Raw genomic sequence first — 21795 nt, forward strand, 5'->3', positions numbered from 1 at the left:
GATTACTCCCATAACAAAACTTTTAAAGAAAGGTGCCAAATTTGTGTGGTCGACAGAGGCAGAGGAGGCATTTCAAGAATTAAAGAAAAGGTTCAGTTCGGCCCCTATTTTAATTCATCCAGATCCATCTCAGCCTTTTTATGTAGAAGCGGATGCATCGAATCTTGCCATGGGGGCTGTTCTTTCTCAGAGACATCGAGAGACCGGACAACTTCATCCAGTGGCTTACTATTCTAAAAAATTCTCTATGGCAGAACAAAATTATACGATCTCAGATCGAGAATTATTGGCAATCAAGTTTGCTTTTGAAGAGTGGAGGCATTTTTTAAAAGGAGCAAGACATACAGTGACTGTGTTAACAGACCATAGAAATTTGCTTTTTCTGAAATCAGCCAAGACTCTCACACCAAGGCAGTTAAGATGGTCATTGTTCTTTGCTGATTACGATTTTGTAGTGACATTTAAGCCAGGTAGGCTTAATGGAAAGGCTGATGCTTTATCACGTCAATTTCCTGGAAGTGAGATGGAATCAGAAAAGGAGATGATATCCATTATCGATCCATGCTGTTTTATTTCTGCCGGAATACAGAAAATTGAGGATGTTGAGGAAGAAGTTCGAAAGTCCATGTCAATTGCACAAATGGAGGAATGGGTCCGAAAGGATCCGGTTCGAAAAATTGAGAAAGGATTGCCGTTCTTTGAAAATAAACTTTACTTACCTATTTTGGAATTGAGAGAGAGAGTAATAAGAGACTGTCATGAATCTATGCTGTCCGGACACCCAGGTTTTAGAAAGACGCTAGAATTGGTCAGGAGGAGCTTCTGGTGGGAAAAAATGCGTCAGGACATCTTAAATTTTGTAAAAACTTGTGCTATTTGCGCTCAAATGAAGAGTCAAACCGGAAAACCAGTCGGGTTGTTGGAGCCGTTGCCTATTCCACCTCGTCCTTGGCATACAATTTCCCTGGACTTCATTACAGATCTTCCTTGTGACAAGGGTTGTACATCTATTCTAGTTGTGGTGGACCTCTTGTCAAAAGAGGCTCACTTTGTTCCAATGGAGGGAGAGGTTACTGCAGACAATTTGGCCAAAGTCTTTTTGCGAGAAATAGTTAGACTGCATGGTCTGCCTAATCAAATTATCTCAGATAGAGGTCCTCAATTTATTTCTAGATTTTGGAGGGTTTTTTGTAAGGATTTGGGTGTGGAAGTCAGTTTATCATCAGGTTATCATCCCGAGACCAATGGACAAGTAGAAAGAGTAAATCAAGAACTGGAGAAGTATTTGAGGTGTTATCTACAGGCAGGGGAAGAATGGGTGGATTTGATTTGGCTTGCCGAATTTGCTTATAATAATTGTGCTAAAGATTCAACTAACATGTCTCCATTTTATCTTGGAAGAGGTTTTCACCCACGGTTTTTAAGTTTTGAAATTACTGAAGAGTCAGAAAATCCTGGAGTTGAGGTTCGATTAAAAACTATGAGAAAAAATTTGGAAAGAGCAAAAAGGGTACTTTTCGATAGTAAACAGAAGTACAAAAGATTTGCAGATCAAAAAAGGAGGTTGGGTCCTAAATATAAGGTTGGTGACTTGGTTTGGCTTTCGACGAGACATTTGAGAATTAAGGGCAAAAACAAATTTACTCCACGTTTTGTAGGTCCATTTAAAGTAGAAAAGATAATCAATCCAGTGTCAGTACGGTTAAAACTACCTACTTCCTTGAAAATACATCCAACTTTTCACATTAGTCTATTAAAACCTGTGATTCCGGGGACTAGAGTTGTACATCCACCTTCACCAGTTCAGTTAGAGAATTCATCCGAAGAGTTTGTGGTGAAAAGAATTGTAGATTCCAGGAGGTTAAGAGGGAAACTACAATATTTAATAGACTGGGAAGGTTTCGGACCTGAGGAACGTACATGGGAAGACGAGGTGAATGTGCATGCACCACAATTAGTCTCAAAATTTCATAGAAAGTATCCTTCTAAAATTGGCCCTGGGACAGGGCATTAAGGGGGGGGTACTGTCAGGTTTCGTGGGATTTGGTTGAATGTGGTAGAATGAGGATATGATTAACATAAAGTATGGTTTGGGCCTTAACTTTCTGTGCAGAGTGTGGAGAGCTTCCCAAGTCAAAATGGAGACTTCCAAAAGGATCAGTGATTGGTCAGAAGTAACAGAAAGGCATTGTTGGAACATTCTAAACCGCCTTTCATTGTCAGAAGCCCAGCTGGAAGGTCCTATGTTTGAAGCTCTTAAGATTTAGAAAACTTTAGTTAGGCCCTTGTGCCTAAAATTAGTTATTTTGGTTCTGGAAAGTGTTGGAGATTTAAGAAGAAACTTAGAAAACGTTCCGGTGAAAGAAAGAAGCAAGCTAAGTGAATTCATTATCTTTTATGGATCTTTGTGATTTTCAAGCAGGAGTTAAATATTAATTCCATTAATTAACTTGTTCCTGTTTTTATTAGTTTTTGTTAAAATAGTAGTTCATTTCGTTCTTTCATGAATCTATTTTTGAACTTCTAGAACTGTATTTAAATTTACTGAACTGCGTCACATTTTTTGCAATTGGCTAGTTGGAGTGTGGAGGTCTGTTTATCATTTTAGCGTCGTGTGTTTTTTCGGCCGTATAAAATATTGAGTATTGTACCCTTTTTTGGTAACAGTGCTTTTATTAGCGTCGGACTAGCGTTAGAAATCTTACACTGTCTGCGCAAGTGACAGTGTGGTAGCCATGCGACTCTGAAGCGTTATGTTTAATTTACTAACATTCTAACCTGGCGCGTGATCATCACTGGGCTGCCTCTTCAAGGATTAGTGTCCGGAACTGAGGACTTTCTCCTTCCTGTTTGAACACTTCATATTAAGAAGAGTGGTATACTATTCATTTACGCATGCGCCCATGCCAGTTTCATTTTTGAACTCTTTTCCTTGTTTTTGTGCGCTTCCATTTTAGAAGGAGTAAACAATATCTTCACGCATGCGCATATTCTGGTTAAAAGAACGCTTCTTTTATGAGCGATCATCTTTGCCAGCAAAAGATCCAATTAATGAACACTTTTATATATTCAGGAAACAAACCATTTTGACTTGAATAGCCAGAGTGTCATTTTTGGAATTGGTATTGAAGCAGCGAGAAATCATCAATACAAACTACATGTATAATATTTCCAGCGGGTTGTTTGGGTAAATGACATTGGAACTGCTTGAAGATTAACTCATTAAACTGAGAGAGATTAGCAGCTTTTTCACAACCGAATTGAAGAAATTAGTAAGAGCATCTGAGACTCTATTTTTCTGTTTTCTTCATTTGAATTTACACGTCCTCTAAGTTATTCACAGAGGATAATCAGGTATGGTGGCGTGTTTATTTACTTAATATTATAACGAGAAGTCAGAGCCAAGGAATTCAAAGGTTAGTGACTAAAGTGAATTTGTTGTTATTTTCACCAACAGGTTGACAGATAAAGAAGCCGAGCAAAACCTGAAGTTTATTATTTTGTCCCATTTTCCCCCTTTCCCTTGGGGGTGCTCTCAACTGAACTGTTTGATACCAGTTAAGAGGTTAGCATCCAAAGGGGACTGCGGGGGTTCAGCAGCTTCCGGGGACAACATCAGATTTGAGAAAGCCTGACACAGTTGACTGGCATTAAAGTCTACACCTTTCAGCCCACTCCCCTGATTCACAGGGTCATTTGCAAAATCAAGGAGTCTCGCCACCTCCTCATCATTCTAATAGCTCCATGGTGGCCGGCCAGGCCATGGTTTTCGGAGCTGCTCAGTCTCTCTGAAGTGCCCTGGTTCACCTCCCGACGGGCCCAGCACATCTTCTGGCACAGCAGGGGGACAGATTCATCTAGCCCTCACAGCGTAGTACCTGAGCAGGTAATGCTTCGGCACCTTGGCCTCTCACAGGCCAATCTGGAGATCATACAAGGCGCCAAGAACAAAGCTACCAGGGCCCAGTAGAAAGGCAAATGGACCAGATTTTGCCACTGGGCAGACTCCAAGGGAATCGATGCCCTGGCGTGCACCTTGGACGACGTGCTCTCCTTTTCGGGGCACCTCGCCAATTCAGGCGTGTGTCATGATGCCTACCTCCAAGGAGCCAGGTCCGACCCAGCAACCCCAGAGGCAGGCATCATTTCCCCCAGGGGAGTGCCAGCGGGCCCATGTTGGACCCCTGTCCTGGCGCCTTAGGCGCCAGGCTCATAAAGCCAGACATGTGTTCAAGTTTTTTAATGTGCACTTACCTGATGCAGACCATGCTGCTACATCCAGGCCCTCTTGAGGCCTGAATGGAACTACTTTACCTGTGGGACTACTTTCCACCCGGGTGTGGTCGGGGAAGGATACATACCTGATCGGTGGAAGGATACACACTTGGAACTTCTTCCAAAGCTATTTAAACCACACCCGATCAGCAACTCACGCTTCGCGTTGTTCTGCTCCTCGCAGCTGGACGCTCACCGTGTCAGCTCCTGCATCTGGACCTCAGCCACGCCTATCAGTATCCTGGGTCACCTGCAAAGGGAGACAAAAGACCTTACATGCTAAATCAGCACCACGGAGACTTCACACCGACGATCCTGAAAAGGAAGACATCATTTTTAAAAGCATTTTGCTACGATCGCTGCAGCGCTGCATTTCTCTCACCTATCCTGGACGCCTCCATCTTCAGCAGCGATCATCTGGATCCACAGCCACTTCCCAGAGCCTAGAGAGAAAAAGACAAGAACAAGGTGAGAGAAGGAAAGGAATAGGAAAAGCTCAGTTTCCTTCTAAGACTTACCTGCTGGGTCATTCCCATTTCATTTCGGGTCTTGCCGCTTCCAGGCATTTTCCGGACCCCGGCCCCTATGGGGAAAAAAGACAAAGACATTGAATGAGCGAATGCAAAGACATTACCCGAGCGCTCATCCAGAACTTACCTGTCATTTACTGGAACTGCACGTTTCACTTCGGGTCGGCGCCATATCTCCGGCATTCCGAACCCCGGCCCCTAAGGGGAAAAAGACATGAGCATTAGCGCTTGCTGCAACAAGACAATGAACATTATTTTTAAGCTTGGACTTTTTAACTTGCAGCAGAACTTTTACAGCGCCTTACCTGAATAGTCAAGCTTACCTGAACTCCCATCAATCCTCAATCCAGTGAAGTAACTGGGCTTCAACGTGCCCCTGCATCAGAAGCAGGATGAAGAGCTCATCCTTCCTGACCCTAAGGTGAGACTTCACAGGGAATAGTGGAAGGGTATCGTGGAGGGTTGGAAGAGAGTGGGAGGCTTGAGCATAACTCAGTCAGTCATAACTCAGTCAGTAGGTAATACTCCCTTTTCACGCACAGGGGAATATTCCTGCGAGCCAGAGAAGCCAGAGTAGAGGGGCCCTTCCTGTCCATCTTCAGAGTCCTGCGCTTCACCATTGAAGAAGCATCAGCACCTGAAGCCGGACCTGCGCCTCCGTGGGAATCAGGTGAGCGTTACAGCGTGCAGGTGAACACCTGCCACACATACTTCGCAGCCATTGAGGCTTACAGGAACTCGGAGGAGGGCATTTTCTCCTCCTCCAACCCTATTGTCAAGAAACATCTGACGGGACTCACAAGGCTCTACCCGCACGTCAAGAGACTGCACCCGGTGTGGGACCTTAACATAGTCTTGGGCGCCCTGGCACAACCTGTTCGAGCCAGTGGCGTCCGTGAACATCAGGCTGGTCACCATCAAGACGGCCTTACTAGTCAGCCTCGCCTCTCCTTGTAGAGTCAGCGAAATTCAGGCGCTGGTCGCCTCTGAACCATATACCACCTTTCACAAGGACAAGGTTGTCCTGCGGACCAACCCGGCATTACTTCCCAAGGTTCCATCTGCTTTCCACTTGAATGCATGCCCTGAAATTCTTCTTGGACAGGACCAAGGGCTTCTACAAATCGGACGCCCTGTTTGTCACTTTCAGAGGCTCAAGACCTGGCTATCAGGCCTGTAAGGCTTCCATATCCCGCTGGTTGGTCTCTGCCGTCGAAGAAGCGTATGAGGGCCAGCACAAGCCGCTCCCGGCCAACATGCATGCCCACGTAGTCGGGGCCAAGGCAACGGCCATCGCATACCAGTGCCATGTCCCTTGCCAAGTCCTAAGCAGGGCGGCCACTTGGGCCTCTCCCTCGGCTTTCTGCAAGCATTACTGTTTGGATGCCGGCTCTAGATCGAATGCAGCTTTCAGACAGGCTGTTCTCAGGAACCTATTTGCTTAAGGAGAGTCTCCTCTCCACCCTGGGGCTACAATCAGTTGTAATCACCCATACAGTGAAAGGGGACTGGACGTAAGAGTAATTATAAGTTACTCACCGTAGTGACTAATGTACTCTTAGTCCATAGTCCCCTTTCCTCCATGCGTCCCACCAACCTCCCCCCTAATAATACTGGTGTCATTAGGCAATGTTACATCTATTGTCGACACATCAGTGGGGACTGAGGTGCTGTGTAGGAGGGTGGAGTCAGGGCAGCGCATGCTCCCTGGGCCGCACCCCTGCGCTCCTCTAAATTTAAAGGGGAAGAAGGTTTTTTCTGGTGGAAAAAGGTTCCGTCTCCCGTCCCTTGGAAGGGACGCCCATACAGTATGGAGGAAAGGGAACTATGGACTAAGAGTACGTTAGTCACTACGGTGAGTAACTTATAATTTCTGAAACATAATTAGCTAAGTAACTTGTAACCAAGACTTGGGAAGCTCTTGCTTCCTCTCCTAGATTTCTCACCTATTTCCCATGCTTTTCATTAAGGGCAAGAGGTGAAACCCCCTGGCTACATTCTCCAAAAATAAACAATCCTCTAGGCACAGGAGCATCTGGAACTTCCGGAGTCTAGGTTCACTTTCGACTAATCTGAGCCTTCTACTGGGTTTGGTGTTGGAACTTTGCCACCAAAACTCAGGACATCCTGAACACCCGTGTTACTCACCCACCTAACCCATCCCACACCTCCTCACCCCCCTTGGCCACTCCCCCTCCTCCTTCCGCCTTCTCCTTCTTCACCCCTGTCACACCTGAAGAAGTTACCAGAGTTGTCCTCTCTATGAAGGCTTCTTCCAAACAGGTTCCCCCTTGCTTGTCCAGATCTTGCTAGGACTACATTGGCTCTCTTGACGCTGCATCGCTAATTTCTGCAACCACTCTTTCGCTACTGGATCTTTCCCTTCCTCCCTCAAGCACTCCATTGTGTGCCCCCTCCTAAAAAAACCTTCAGCAGACCCTACCTGTCCAGCCAACTACTGCCCTATTTCAATCAGCCCCTTACTGGGGAAACTGCTGGAGAAGCAGGTCTTTCCCCAACTCAATTTGAACTTGTTGGTGGTGTCCACGATCATCAATCGGGATTTCGAGCATCCAGAGGCACAGAAACTGCTCTTCTGAACACCCATGAAAAACTGCTTGCATTCCTGGAGTCCAACTCCCCAGCTGTCCTCATTCTACTTCATCTCTCGTCTGCCTTTGACACTGTCAATAATTCCATCCTCATACAAAGGCTCAACGATACCCTTGGTATCTCGGAACGGGCACTGGAACGGCTGACTTGTTTCCTAACTGACTGCTCTTCCCATGTCATGGTGGACACCTTTTCCTCTCCTATTTCCTTCTCCACCTGTGTTGTCCCCAAGGGATCTAGCCTCTCTACTGGTTCTTTAACATCTACCTTGCTCAGCTGGCATGCCTCTTCTCCTCCTTCTCCCCCAACTTCCAGTGTTATGCAGACGACACTGAACTCTTTTTCAGACTTACTGCTGACTCATCACACCTTCCATCAGTCATGACTGCCTGTCTGCCACCCAGGCTTAGTGCTCTTCCAATGATCTATGCCTCAATGCCAGCAAAACTGAGATCCTTCATAGTAGGACCCCTGCTCCCTCCTTGCTCCCTTCTCTCTGGCCTCCCACCTTGGCCTCACCCCCGGCTCCTTTTTCTGAAGCCAGAAATCTTGGAGTCATCTTTGACTCCTCTTTATCCTTCCTCTCTCACACGCAGGACATCACCAAGAAGTCCCAATTCCAACTCTTCCTTCTCAAAGGAATTATCCCATTTCTCACTTTCCTCCAAAAGCTCAATGTTTCCCAAGCAAAGGTTACCTCTAGGCTTGACTGTTGCAACAGCCTCATCCTTAATCTACCTTCTTCCAATCTGTAACGCCTTCAGCTAATCCACACTAGAGCAGCGAGCCTTATCCTTGGCCTTAAGCCCAGGAACTGCATGTCTCCTGCCGTGAATAGTCTCCACTGGCTCCCAGTTGCTTCACGGGTCAAATTAAAATCCCCCTGTGTTAGGCAAGATTGTATGTAGTAACTCTGTGGGAGACTACACCAGCCTTGTCTTCTTGGCAATAGGTAACCCAATCTTTGGTATAGGCCTGTACTTCACACGTTTGTAGAGTGACTGAGCAGCCAGGCTTATATCAAGAGGGATCAATGTGAGCTGCAGGGTTGTAACACAGAGGTTCACAGTGACATGCATTCAAATAACACATATGCTCAAGGATTCTTGATTAAAATAATTATGTATTAATTTAACAGCCAGTTTTAAAATAAGCCTTCTTTAGAAGGGAGCAATATGCAACACTTAAATATACTTCAACAATACACTCCTTCAGTTCGGTTAAGTAAGTAGATACCCTTTTGGGATGATACACATACACTTCCTACACCCTCAGGTGACATCAATTGCTAGAACACTGTGGACATTAATATATCACGTTTCACACTTAAAAGGAAATACTGAAGTTGTGGCAAAAAGGAAAAGGTTAGGGAAGGAAACAATGGTTAACAAGTTTCTCCAACAGGTATGCACTTTAGAATCCCCCAAAGCAATATGGATTAACCCTTTCCCAGCTATACAATTAAGGTATGTATGACATTTTGAGGGATAGTTCAACACAGAGTCAGAGGGTAAGCAGCAATGGGCACACTTCAGATCAGCTGCACTTTGCGGTTTGAGCCTCTCGCAAATGGCACCACTGGGGTTCTTGGACACCTTGTGGACTTTCCTTGCTTCTGAGATCCTGCACTCTATTGAGGTGGCTCAGGCTTGGTTAGTCCTGCTTCGAGGGAGTCTTGAAGATCTTCCTGCAGTTCGTTTTGGGTCAGTTGGTCCCACCAACCGAAAGCAGAGAAGGCGTCCTTTACGGGCTTCGCTAGTCGATGTCAAAATTGGAGCTTCAGCACTGCAGCAAGGCTTCACCTGGCAAACCAACTGTCCAGGAGGTGCAGCAAACTTCTCTTCCAGTTTCTTTCTCCAGTTCCTTCGTCCAGTGGTCGACTCTGCCTTCCTTGCAAAAGATTGCGCCTTTTATGCAATTCTCTCCCATTCAATCGCAGCCTAGCTGTCACTCACACAGCAGGGTTGCTGTCCTCTAAGGACAGCCAGCCGTCAATCACCTTTGGGTGTATTCCTGTAACCAAGGAGACTAAGCACAGGGAGTTTCGGGAACCTTCCTTGCTTCCTGCCCTGCCAGACACGCTAGAGCCAGAGGCGGGCTTCACCAGTGAATTCCGCCAAAGACAAAACGAACAAAGGGACCAAACATGGTTTGGCGCGCAGAGTAAATCTCAAGAAGGACCTTTGCAACAAGAAATGGTGAAAAAAGACGACCAGGGCCATTTTGACAAAACGGGCACCCATGGGAGTCAGCCAGCGGTAAAAACGCACAATGCTAGGAACAAGTAAACCACTGCCACCAGTGGAACGGATGAAGTAGATCGAACGGCTGGGAAGCATGGAATGGAGGGATGGAGTGGATGAAGGCGATGAATGAATAGTACAGATGAGCAGATGGCGTAGATGGAGTGGATCGAATGAATGGAACGGATGGAGTGAATGGAACAGATTGAGATGATGGAATGGATGAAGTAAATGAGAGAGATGAAGTAGATGGAACGGATAAAGTGGATGGAGTGGTGGATGGAACAGACGGAACGGACTGAGTAGATGGAACGGACTGAGTGGTGGAACGGACTGAGTGGATGAAACGGATGAAGCGGATGGAACAGGTGGAGCGGATGAAATGGATAGAGTGGAAAATGCGGGTGGATGGTGCGGATGGAACGGATGGAATGAGTAGATGGAACGGATGAAGTAATTTGAAGAAATGAAGTGGACAGAACGGATGGAGCGGATGGATGGATGGAGTGGATGGAGTGCATGAAACGGATGGAACAGACGGAACGGATGGAGTACATGGAACGGATGAAGTGGGCAGAGCAGACAAAGTGGATGGAACGGATGAGAAGGATGGAGTTTGTGGATAGAATAGATGGAGTGGATCATGTGGATGGAGTGGACAGAGTGGATGGGGGCATGAGTGGATAGAATGGATTTAACGGTTGTAGTAGATGGAAAGGATAAAGTGGATGGAACGGATGAAATGGATGGAACAAATAGAGTAAATAAAACAGAGTAAATGGTACGGATTTAGTGCTTGGTCACCGGCGCATTACTGATAACCACCATATCGCACTACTATGCTTACTTTCTCCTATACACCATCACTGAACTAGAACACAGCTATACTATGACACATTCGGTATAGCTGTTCTCATACTAACATGACCCCACAAACTACTCATCATCCTAATTAAACACTGCTAGCTTAGCACATTCTGCTAGCTTATCTGTCTCCCCAGGCCTAACGCAGCCATAACTGGGTGTCCACCCTCCAGACTGAACACATCCAACTGATTTCTTCACCATCACACCTACCACTAAGAAGCAGCTATCATGCAACTACTACACCAGCTGCCCACATATCTGGTGTGCCCAAGAACTATATGACATTCTCTCTCTCTACTGACTCAAAACTGCGGTTCCCGAGGGCGTTCAACCTACCGGCGCTTTGAGATCATACCAATGATACATAAGGCGCTATATAAATGTCAAGTAACATAACATTAATTGTAGAAAGGGTAACATAAAAATGTTACATGAGAAAGTAGACAAAGGGGATACTAAGTAACCCTTCCAGCACTATCTGTAAGATAGTGTGTGCTGGGTCTACAAAGAGAAAAGGGTAAGTAGTCAATTTCACTTTACTGCTCTTGGAAACAGTAATTCATCCAAGAGAAGGTATTAAAACCTTTAGCAGAAATGCAAATGATTTCTCTGTGACACTGCACTGGTGGTGTTGTGTGTCACAATACAAAAAGATGATGCCTATGGAATTTGTCAGACTAAAACCAAAAGAAACACAGGGTTCAAATAAAAATACTTGAGAGAGTGGGAAAAAGATCTCGCTCTCTCCGAGATAAAGTCCAGCAAAAGAGCTGGGGTCTCTAAGGGAGAAGCGAATTAGCACATTGCTGAGAATTCTACCTAACACCGTGCATCATCCACAAGGCTGTCTGGGGCCGGGGACCACCCTATCTGCAACCCTCTCTTATCAAATACTCTCCTTCATGACCTCTATGCTCCTCTGGCACCAACTCTGTGTGTAAAGCGTTTCGCTAAACAGAGAGCAGGTGGTCGCTCACTTTCTTCAGCTGGATCCCTCCTATGTAACAGCCTCCCTCTGTGTCTTGTGCACAGCATTCTGAAGCTCCGTAAGCACCTCAAGACTCCTCTTTTCCTCCTCCTTCCCTTCTTCCTTACTCTGCTAATCCCACAGTTGCTGTGATTGGTGTATTGGACCCTTATGCATCCTCTGAGTCTCTGACCATTTACACCAAATTAACCCAGCATCTGTCTTCCTCAGCACTTGCCTTGGCACACGCTCCACACTGCAGATTCACACATTTCCTCCCAACGCGGCTCCTGGCCGCATAGCGCTTACCATACCTTGCACGTCATCTGTGTCTTACCATTGAGCACGGACACCACAGCTCCTACCCCACTGCCCTCTTCCTTCCTGCACTTGCACGTTCTGAATACTCACAAGGCCTAGTAGGTTTGGCCATCCCTTCCTACCTCTGTATTTTTTGTATTTAATTGTAGTGCTATCCCATGTTGACTCCCTGCTGCCCTGTGGGTGCTTTGAAACATAATGTATTTCCTGTATAAGCGCATAACAAGCAAACAATAAACAAATAAATACATTGAAAAGGCTAATTGTATTGGAAACTGTCTTCTTTTGAATTTAAAAGGCATAGTATGGCAGGCGCTGGAAAGAACAATGGTAGAGCGCGTGTGATAAGAGATGCAAGTAAAGTTGAACTGCTGATGAGTGATTGAACTTTAAAAACGAGAGACAATAACTTTGACCGAGTGGTGCGGCACCGCAATGGTGATGAATCAAGAAAAGTGGCAAAAGTGAAAGTGAGAAAAAGGTTAAGAAGAGAACGAGTAATTGTGAATCGGGCCCGCAGCGAACAGTTAATCACCCGAGAAGTTGTACATGTGAAATCCTAAGAAGAAAGGAACTTTAATGTTTGTCGTGTTGCATCCGGCCCTCTGAAATAAGGGACTTTGAATGGCAAAGAGACTTTGGCACAGAAAGCCTTGATGTTAAAGTTTGGAACTGCATCCTCGTGCTTGAGAAGCCAGTGTGTGTGCTAAGCTCGAGTGTGCCGCCTTGTCCCGTGCTGCAAACGTGGGGAAGGAGAGCCAACTGCTCAACTATCCTGACATATCATTTCTTGAACCCTTTCTTTTGCATACCATTGTTGCACACACTATTTGTATTTAGAAATAAGGATTCGAAATAGGTGTATTAGTACAGACCCCTTTTATTTTGACAGACTCGACTAGGACTGCCTAATTATAATTTGATGGTCGTAGCTTGCTCCCATCTTTAGATTTAGGATTGGATATGCGTTTTTTCAAACCCAATTGAACTTCAATAAACACTCTTGAACTGTGATCACTTGTGTCTATCTTACTCTTTGATACCATGGCTTCCTTACAGCGGCCTACCGGTCCTGGTATGGTAAGGAGTGACAAAGAACACAATAGTCTCCTCCCGGTCTGCTGCCTTCATTGGCTCTACCCAGGTTCTATTATAGTTTTCTGGTGATGTCTGTATGTGTGCTGCGACTTGCAATTGTCTGAGGCCATGCATGCATTGCATTACATATTCTGATGGGACTTCTCACATGGTTTCTGCTCATTGACCCTTAATCGTAGAGGTGTTACAGATGGCACAAGAATCTGTCTCTCTCTCCTCTCTCTCTCTCTCTCTCTCTCTCTCTCTCTTTCTCTCTCTCTCTCTCTCCCCCTCTCCTCCTAGCTCTAGCACCCCTTGATGTTGGATGGGGTGGGATTGTGTGTGTACACACAAGTTTTTGGTGTACCAAACCGGGAAGCCTGGGGAGGCCAATGTTCATGTTAGTTTGCCACTTAGGTGTATCTGGGCTGGGTGGATGCTTCTCCCCTCCTTGTTCCTGGTGGTCTAGTGGACCACATCGTGGCGCAAGAGGGAGGGATTGAAATTGGAGCCTTCTCGTCTGCCATGTTAACCTCCAGGGGTAGCACTGGCCCTGGATTGCTCCCTGGTATGCCTCTGACCCCGGCCGAGAGGGTTTGCCATCTCCTATTGACAGGGCCAGATTACTGGCGTTTTCACATAGGCAACTTGGCCACATTGGTTAATCTTTGTAACAGGCTTATCGGTCAGTCGTGTTAAATGTTCTGCATGATGTTGGCGCCATCTTGTTTTTCCTATTATGGCTGTTTGCGCTCCGTGCATTCCATATCTCCCCATGGCAACATGTTGTGTCAGCTAATCAGCTTGATTGCGCTGACCAAGTTCGCTTTGCTGCCTTTCTTTTTTCTGCAAGTAAGTAAAACAGACTCTTGAAGCCTTTTGTTCTGTTATTTCTTCCGTTATGTGGATTTTAACCCTCAAGCAATTCAACCATTGCCTGAGGGCATTTGTAATCCATATTGGTAGTTTTCATTTGGGATGTCCCTGGTGGACTATTACCCCGTTCTAGAAGGGCATTGATCCACCCTCGCTCCCCCCACTGGAAGCGGGAGCTCGGAGGGCGTCTGGACCATCCCATTCCCTTCCGCCTTGGCCCCCCTCACTGAAAAGAATGGGGAGTTCCCCCAAGTCACCCCAGCATATTTCCAGGCTGAACCTGCTTTACACGATGTGAAATGTTCTTTCACTGCTAAATGTTCATTATAAAGCTCCGGGGGTAACCATCAAGGCACAGTGGAAGGTGTTCCTCCCACCACTTTGTGTATGTATGTGCATCTATGAAGCATTCCAAGTAGCGGGAATTAACATATTTCCAAAGAATTGGCTCTTCTTACTGTTCATCTAGAAAATAATCTGGTCACCTGTTTGGGGCATGCGAAGCAACATCAGTTGTATGCGGTTGGGCACAAAACTGCAACAACTACAAAAAAATATGTACAGTTGCCAGCGAGTATATTTTTAAATGTGTGTCTACAGCAACATGAAACACTGCGTACAAAGTTGTAAATAGCAGTAAATGCGAATCATGAATATAAACTGACCGTGTTACTCAACCTGCAGGGTTGACCCGAGAAGGCGCGATTGCCGTCTTTGTTAAATAGCTGTCTTTGCTTTTAGCCTCAGTGAATGAAAACCACGACATGTACATGAAGGACTCTGTGTCTGCTGCAGAGGTTGGCACTGGCCCGTACAGCACAACAAAGGGCATCTCTCAAACCAACTTGATTACCACTGTGACTCCAGAAAAGAAAGTCGAAGAGGAGAGAGACGAGGAAGAGGAACAGGACAAAAGAGAGACTCCTATTCCAGTCCCAGTGCCGCGACCCGACACTAAGGTACACTCTCACGGGGCTCTGTGTAATGTGTGCGTCACAGCCGGGAGGGACAGTAGAGTATCCCACAAGCCAGAGTTATTTGTAAAAAATGTGTTTTCTTTCTCAAATTCAATCTGCATCTATTGGACTGCTGTTGGAAATAGTTTACATTGGACTACTGTTCTCTCTGTTTGCATGCCTTCGTGCCTTGCACGTGAGTTAGAGAAGTTGGGGGCAGAAACAGAAAAGCATGTCTTTTCTCCAACGCAGTTTTGTAAATCATTTAAAGTGGTGCCATCACAATCTTTTTAAATGGCCATCTAGTTCAAGCACAGTTCATGGCCTTCCGCCCGCCATTCAGTTGAGCTGTTTCTGATGCTTGGTCTTGCTGTCACGTCATTAAACTAGCACATGTTTTCAGCTGGTTTGCTGCCGCGCTTTTGACAAATCTTTGTCTAGGTTATCCAACTAGGTAAATGTTCTAGTTTCTCCCAACCCAAAGGATGCTCGAACCCCAATGTGCTCTATGTGGCTCAAGTTTACTACTTGCACTATAGAGGAAGCCAGCCATGCATCTGCCCAGCCAAATGCTGTTTTGCTTTTCAATCCTAAGGAACTTTGTGGTCTGAATTCTTACTACTTTGCGTATAAAACTGATCAAATGAGTGATGAGCTTCCTGACGCTGACCAGCAGGAACCTACTCGATAAGAGTTGTTTTTGAACAATCTGTTTGCTCTTTCACGTCTAACGGGCGATAGACCTTGCTTTGGTTTTATGCTCATCTAGGCCAGTGATTTGGCACTTCAGTGAGTCCGGTGCAGCCTACAGGTTGTGCCGTGGATCCTCTGTCAGTATAAATCCTGAGTTTCCCTAGCTGTGATCAGATTTCATTGCTGCCTCGCTAACTGTAGTAGTAGGGCTCAGTTGGTGAACATTTGTGGCAGTTTGTCTGGTCTTTAAAAAAAGGCCTGTATGCTTTCTGCCTCTTTGCAGAAGACAAATCACCATAATTCCCAGCATGGCAAACCTGACCGAGAAAGGGGTAGCACGCAAATTATCCGAGTGTACGGATTCCTATTAGCTGCTCCATGCAGCCCTGCCAGGCTTAAAGTAGTATGCTACCCAGCTTATACTAATGCTGGAGCCTATCCCTCACGCTACACCTCTCAGCAACAGCTTAGTTTGCACAGCTATTGCATCGGGTAGACATTGTGCTTGTTTAGTCACTGACCAGAGCCATTCCTCAGATTACACAGAGTTTAGGCTTTCGTTCTCAGTTAACACAGATTCTGTGATGCCTTAGATAGCAAAGCTACCCCTTGGGATGCACTGATCTCAGTAAAGCTTCAGAACAAAGAGCTATTACTCAGGTTCGTATCTGTCACCAAACTGTGAGGAGGGGAGCATTGCAGAGGTGACTGGTGAAGCTATGTGCTTGTACCACTCCTATGCTGTCGTGCCTTCACTTCCAGTACGTGTGGCACCTGTGCAGGAGACCCAGCTTGTTCTGAGGCACGGGGCCTTTTACAGATGGAACCAACACTGGCCCTTAGCATTTTGTGGGACCAAAATATGCTGTGCTGTGCAATCCATAGATTGCATAAAGTGTTTATTTCTAGGTCTTTGAAGAGCTGTACGACATCAAAGCGTCCTTAGTCCCCTGGGTGTAAGAATGTGAACGAGCATTTTATGCCATGCATTTGCTTGAGTTTTGGCTCTATCCTGGTCGATTGTGTAAAGTGCCATGTAAGAGTAATCTCAATTAAGCTTAGTAAACCTTCCCTGGGAATCCTGTACATGGATATGAAAATCCTAATTGGCAAAGAGCCCTGGTTGGATTTAATGGCGACCAGGCCATGTCATTATCACTTGACATTTCAGGCACAGGGTTTGCCTCTATCTAGCTCGACATCTCAATTGGCCTAGGTTATGAAACCCTATTGGTTTCTGTAATTGTGGACTATTTTCTTCCACAAAAAAGAATGGCATCTGAAAAATAAATAATTAATTCCCATCCTTAACCAGAAAAAGGCCCAAACAGTTACATCAGTTTTAACACAGCGTAAGCACTGATGATATCTGCGTCCAGTTTGGTGTTTCTCACTGCATATTTTGGGCCTGCAAAATTAAATGATTACAATCCCTTCCTGCTAGATAGGTATATCCTATAAAAACTGAGAATTAACATGCCAAGAGATGTATGTCATGAATATTTGGTTCTATTTGTGTATGTCTGTACATTTTAGTGTGATGGCACTTTTTTCTGATTGTTAGGTGTATAGATTGAAAGATTAAGTTATGTATTTAGTTTAATTTGTGAAATGATAACTTTTGATGATGTTTTGGGGTAAGTAAAGTGTTATGGAAGCTTTTTCATTCCACCTTAAGTTCAGGAAGGAGCTGAAAACGTGGCTTCCCCATGTCCTTCCATCCACTAACCCTACCCTCTATTGTCCTGGCATCTTCACTGTGCAATCTGAGGGTGCATGTAGCATATTAGATGTTATGAAATAACCTGATTCAGCCCCGAAATAGCATGAAGTAGCAGTCGTTGGTTGCAAAGTTCATACTCTATTACAAGGAGAAATTCCTCTTTGACTTCCCTCCACTCCCCCACCTCCCACCAAGTCATACCCATAGTCTTCTTCCTAAATGGATTAAGTCACAGAGAAGCATGCAGTGTCCGATGATTGATATAGCTCTTGATGGCGCATCCAATTTTGTGCCTGGGATTCCCTAGTACTCGCAGCAAGGCCCCCTCTTTCACGCTTTCGTAGAGATCCCTCTCAGCAGTGTGATTTTGTATCACACCTCTATCACACTGGAGTAGGGATACGGGTGGAAGTAGATGCAGACACTATGAGCACTCACCCCTTGGCCTCTAAAGATTCTTTGCTAGACTGTGTAAAAATGCTTTCTAGTTTATTAGGCAAAATATCAGTGTGTGGGAGAGGGCGGGGGGTTGACAAGATGATGTAGTACATTACCCATTTGGTGACTACATAATTTATAATGTTTGACCCATCCCGGTCCATCGCAACAGTACTGTTGTAGAACTTTGCTTTTCCAATGCCAGAGGTCTCTTCTAGATCCCTCCCGGTGCCTCTGTCCCTGCTCATGAGAACCGATTTTGAATTTTTCATGAAGCTTACATGGTAATATCCAAATAATGATTTGCCCCATTTTCTCATATTTGGCGATTAGTGCCCCCTGAGGCTATGTAATTGTGTGTGGCATTTGATAGTCCAGTTGATCAAGTAATGCTTTTTTCCCTTAATTAAACACAGTTTTAGAATCTCTTTCAGTCTCTTTACTACGGTTCTGGGAATTACTTTTAAAAGTTAGATATAGTTAGTAACAATTTTCCAGATACTGATTGCTGTAAGCGAAATGGATCTCCTTAATGGTGCAAGGCTACAGGTTTTTGTGAAATGACTATATTCAGAGTAAGCATAGGTTAACTCGTGTGTGGTGGGAAGCAATTCAAGGGCTTGTATACAGATTGTCATGTTGACTAAATCATCTAATTCTTTAGTCCATTGGTGTTTTAAAGTGTTACAAGTGATTTGATGTAAGTGCAATTAAATGCTTTTCTCTTTACAGCTTCTTATTTTCTTGTACATGTTTTCATCAAAATATCTTAACCTTTTGTCAAGTAATTCATTAATGCAGTTTGAGTGGAGCTGGTACTGTCTGAAAACACACATGGCATTACAAATATGTGATACTGAGTTTTTCTATGACTGGCTAAATGAAGCTTTGTAAATTCTTATTTGCAACCCTGTTAACTAATGACAGTTTTCTTTTTGTCCTTTTGCTCTTGCACCTCATTTGCTCTTCTTTCTTTCATCAGCCATCTTTGTTTGGCACAGATTCATTTCAGTCCTCACCATCCTCCCATTGTGGCCACTTTGCATCCCCCACCAAGTTGCGTAGGAGATGCAAGGAGAATGCTAAAAAATCTGTGCCCTACGAAGCATGCAAAGATCTTAATCAAGTGGGCAGCGAGTCTGAATTCGACTCTGACCGAACCGGAATGGCTTGCTCCGATGAACGAGACCGGGCAATTAGCTACGCCCAGCAAACAAGCAAAGGCGGGACAATGTTCTCGTTCTCCTTGCATCTTCCAGATGCGTTCAATTCCCTCCTCGACGACGACGGCTACCTTTCCTTCCCCAACGTGACTGAAACCAACTTCCTGCCGGAAAGCTTGCAGCATTACCTTCCTATCCGCTCGCCCTCACTTGTTCCCTGCTTTTTGTTCATATTTTTCTTTCTTCTCTCTGCATCCTTCTCAGTGCCATACGCCCTTACTCTTTCCTTTCCTCTGGCAATGTGCCTCTGCTACCTGGAGCCCAAGGCGGCCTCCTTGAGTGCCTCACTTGACAATGACATGAGTGACAGCTCAGATGAGGAGGTGTGTACCTCGGCATAGAACACGCTCTCTATTTCTTGTGTTCCATGCTTCAGTCCTAAATGGTGTTAGAATGCTGCAAATAGAGGCCCTACTTTCAGAGCCTCATTTCTGTCTGTCTGCTGGTAGTCTGTAGTTTCTCTGTGAGGTGCAGCTTGGTACATTGATTTGCCAGAATATCCTATTAATGAGCCCTTTGCCTCAGACCCAGATTTTACCAGTGACCATGAAGTAAAATATACCCTTCTTGCACGAAATCCAGTTCAAAGAAGCACATAACTGCACATTTTATTCCTCAACATTAAAGTGCTTCTTTTCTGAGCCTGATTTATTACACTGAATGTCACAAATTCCACTGTAGTTTACCACAATTTCAGACCTGACAACACAGCCCAGCCCAACCCAACCAAGTAACAAGGGGCCTGATTCTAATACGCTGGTGCTGTTCCAATTAGGGAGCGTTCATGAGTGAACGTTAAAAATGCATCATCCGAGATAGACATTAAGCAAACCAGCTAAAGCACGATTACCAAGAGCTTTATTAAAGGTCACTTGTAGAGAAAATTGCAGCCTGTGAGCATGTCAGATAAAACAAATGTATATTTTTTTTTCTTTTTTTAAGAAAGCCACACCAATTAGCATTGTCAGGCATTCGTAATACAAAACAGAGTTGCAAATAACTAGTGCGTAGGAAAGGAAAGTCCATCCTGATCACATCTCACGCTCCCCCTCATGCACCATATATACATACTAATTTACACTACATTATCCTTATCCCTTCTCCCATTCATTCACAAACCTTCTTAAGCTCCCCTCAATACTTAATACACTGGCTGCATTTTCATTTATCTCTCACTATTTTCAGGCAAAACTTCACGACTAAGGACACAATGTGACACATTACTAGTTTGCCAGTATTCTGGCAGTACATCCACCAGAATACCACCAAAATGTATTACCGATATTGCCACTCAGTCCAGTGGAATGTCCACCGGATTATGAGTGGTAGTAGCTGGTGTAAATCCCCATTGCATGGATTGGATTCCATGGGGGATTTTTCCAGTGTTACAGGTGCCAGTATTACCGGTGCCTCTGATACCAGCAATTTTTGCTGATAAGATGGCAGAATAACCCCCAGCTCTTAGCGAGAGGTTATTCTGCCACCTCACCGGCAAACGCGTAGTTGGCTGTTGTGGTAACATGCCAGTATATGTTAATACTGGCACGTTATTACTGCACCGCCCAACTTGTAATGTGCCCCAATGTGCCTAAAACCTGGACAAGGTTTACGCGCTTTGGGACCTCTATGGTGGAGAACTGGCACAGTATAAAAACTGTTAATTAATCAGTGGTGTGCCACAGGTGTGCACATAGCTATACAAACTGGGACCTTGTGTTATTCCATTTATGGATGCAAAGAACCTAACATGGACCATCACCCTACTGTACGTTGTGAATGGTCCCTCGAATTAGGCCACCACCTTTGAATGTCTCTCTTAAGGCTCTTATCCCTCATTGTGTGTTATTCCAGAATTAAATGATTGTTGGTGCAGTCATTTGGGAATGCAGTTTCCTATCTCGGCACCTGCAGGGCTACATCATTTTAAAGCACAATTGTACCTACATTTTCCACAAAAGAAACAAAATCACTAGCATTGAAACAAAACTTTTACGTTTTTTTTGTCTTCAGTCGCCTTCCCTTTTAGAAGGGAACCTGATTTTTATAACATAATCAAATGTAATCTAATACTAAATCAAGCGGGTAAGACTGTTCAGTGGGTTAATGCATATTATGTTTTGGGCAGTCAGTTTCTGCCATTTTTGCGTTGGATTGTTGTCCAGGTGCAATATAGCTGTGAACATTTTGTTTTGCTACCCGAACGGCCCAGACGGCCCAGACTCCCATTCTTGTATGTGTGGTAACAGCCAGTTCTTGTTCTTCTTCCTAGCATTCTGGTTGGGTAACTGTCCTTCACATCGGGTCATTTATTTGTGGTGTTTGTTGTATGCCATCTTTTTATTATCCTATGTTACCCATGCTTTTATCGGTTAGGCACCTTATGTTGCTGCCAAGGTGCATGGTATTACCACCACCAGTCTTCCAGTACCATGCACGTTTTTCTTGCAGTATATGGTCAGGACAGTATCGAAGACTGTGTCCAATACCTCGACCTAGCTCCATTGAAGGTCTGTCCTCCAGTTGTTCAGGCTCCTGCTAACTCTCCCAAAGTGGGCCAGGCAGTACCGTGGTCCATCATCTGTGAGTAGAGCACTGTTGCTTCCATAAACCTAGTTTGTCAGTACCAGATGTTCCAGTAGCCCCCAGGATTCCACATCTCTCTTCTGACAGAGCTGCTTCAACTTACCATGTTTGTTTTGATCCAGCATGGTAGGAAAAGGAAACCTGGTTCCAAGCATGACACAAAGGCTATTTCTTAAAAGCCATCGGTACTGGTTTCAGTTTAACTGCAAAAAAAGAAAAGGCAAAATACAATGAAACTAAGATCTAAGGGTTGTCTGCTTTTTGGCCAGTAGTCTGTTTCTACGCCAGGGTATCGGAAATCTTCACATTTGGGCTCTTCTGTAGATATTCTTGAGGATTTGGTCTTTTTATCATTTCTGACTGGTGCATAGATACAACCTTTACTGGATATTTCATACACTACTCAATTC

General features: G+C 44.8%; 1 protein-coding gene across 25 annotated transcripts in view; it reads left to right on the forward strand.

The window, feature by feature from the left end:
* Positions 1-21795, forward strand: part of EPB41L3 (erythrocyte membrane protein band 4.1 like 3) — a 971190-nt gene that overhangs the window by 724973 nt on the left and 224422 nt on the right. For 14 of the 25 annotated variants that reach the window (XM_069620665.1, XM_069620670.1, XM_069620666.1 and 11 more), the window contains exons 12-13: positions 14511-14728; positions 18562-19125. In XM_069620665.1, the coding sequence (XP_069476766.1) occupies positions 14511-14728; positions 18562-19125 (782 nt within the window). The remainder of the gene's footprint in view (positions 1-14510; positions 14729-18561; positions 19126-21795) is intronic. The other 11 variants (XM_069620673.1, XM_069620677.1, XM_069620689.1 and 8 more) reach the window with 1 other exon arrangement.

Source organism: Ambystoma mexicanum, chromosome 5q (genome assembly GCF_040938575.1).
Source record: "Ambystoma mexicanum isolate Mex_15411 chromosome 5q, UKY_AmexF1_1, whole genome shotgun sequence".
NCBI classification, from domain to species: Eukaryota; Metazoa; Chordata; class Amphibia; order Caudata; family Ambystomatidae; genus Ambystoma; species Ambystoma mexicanum.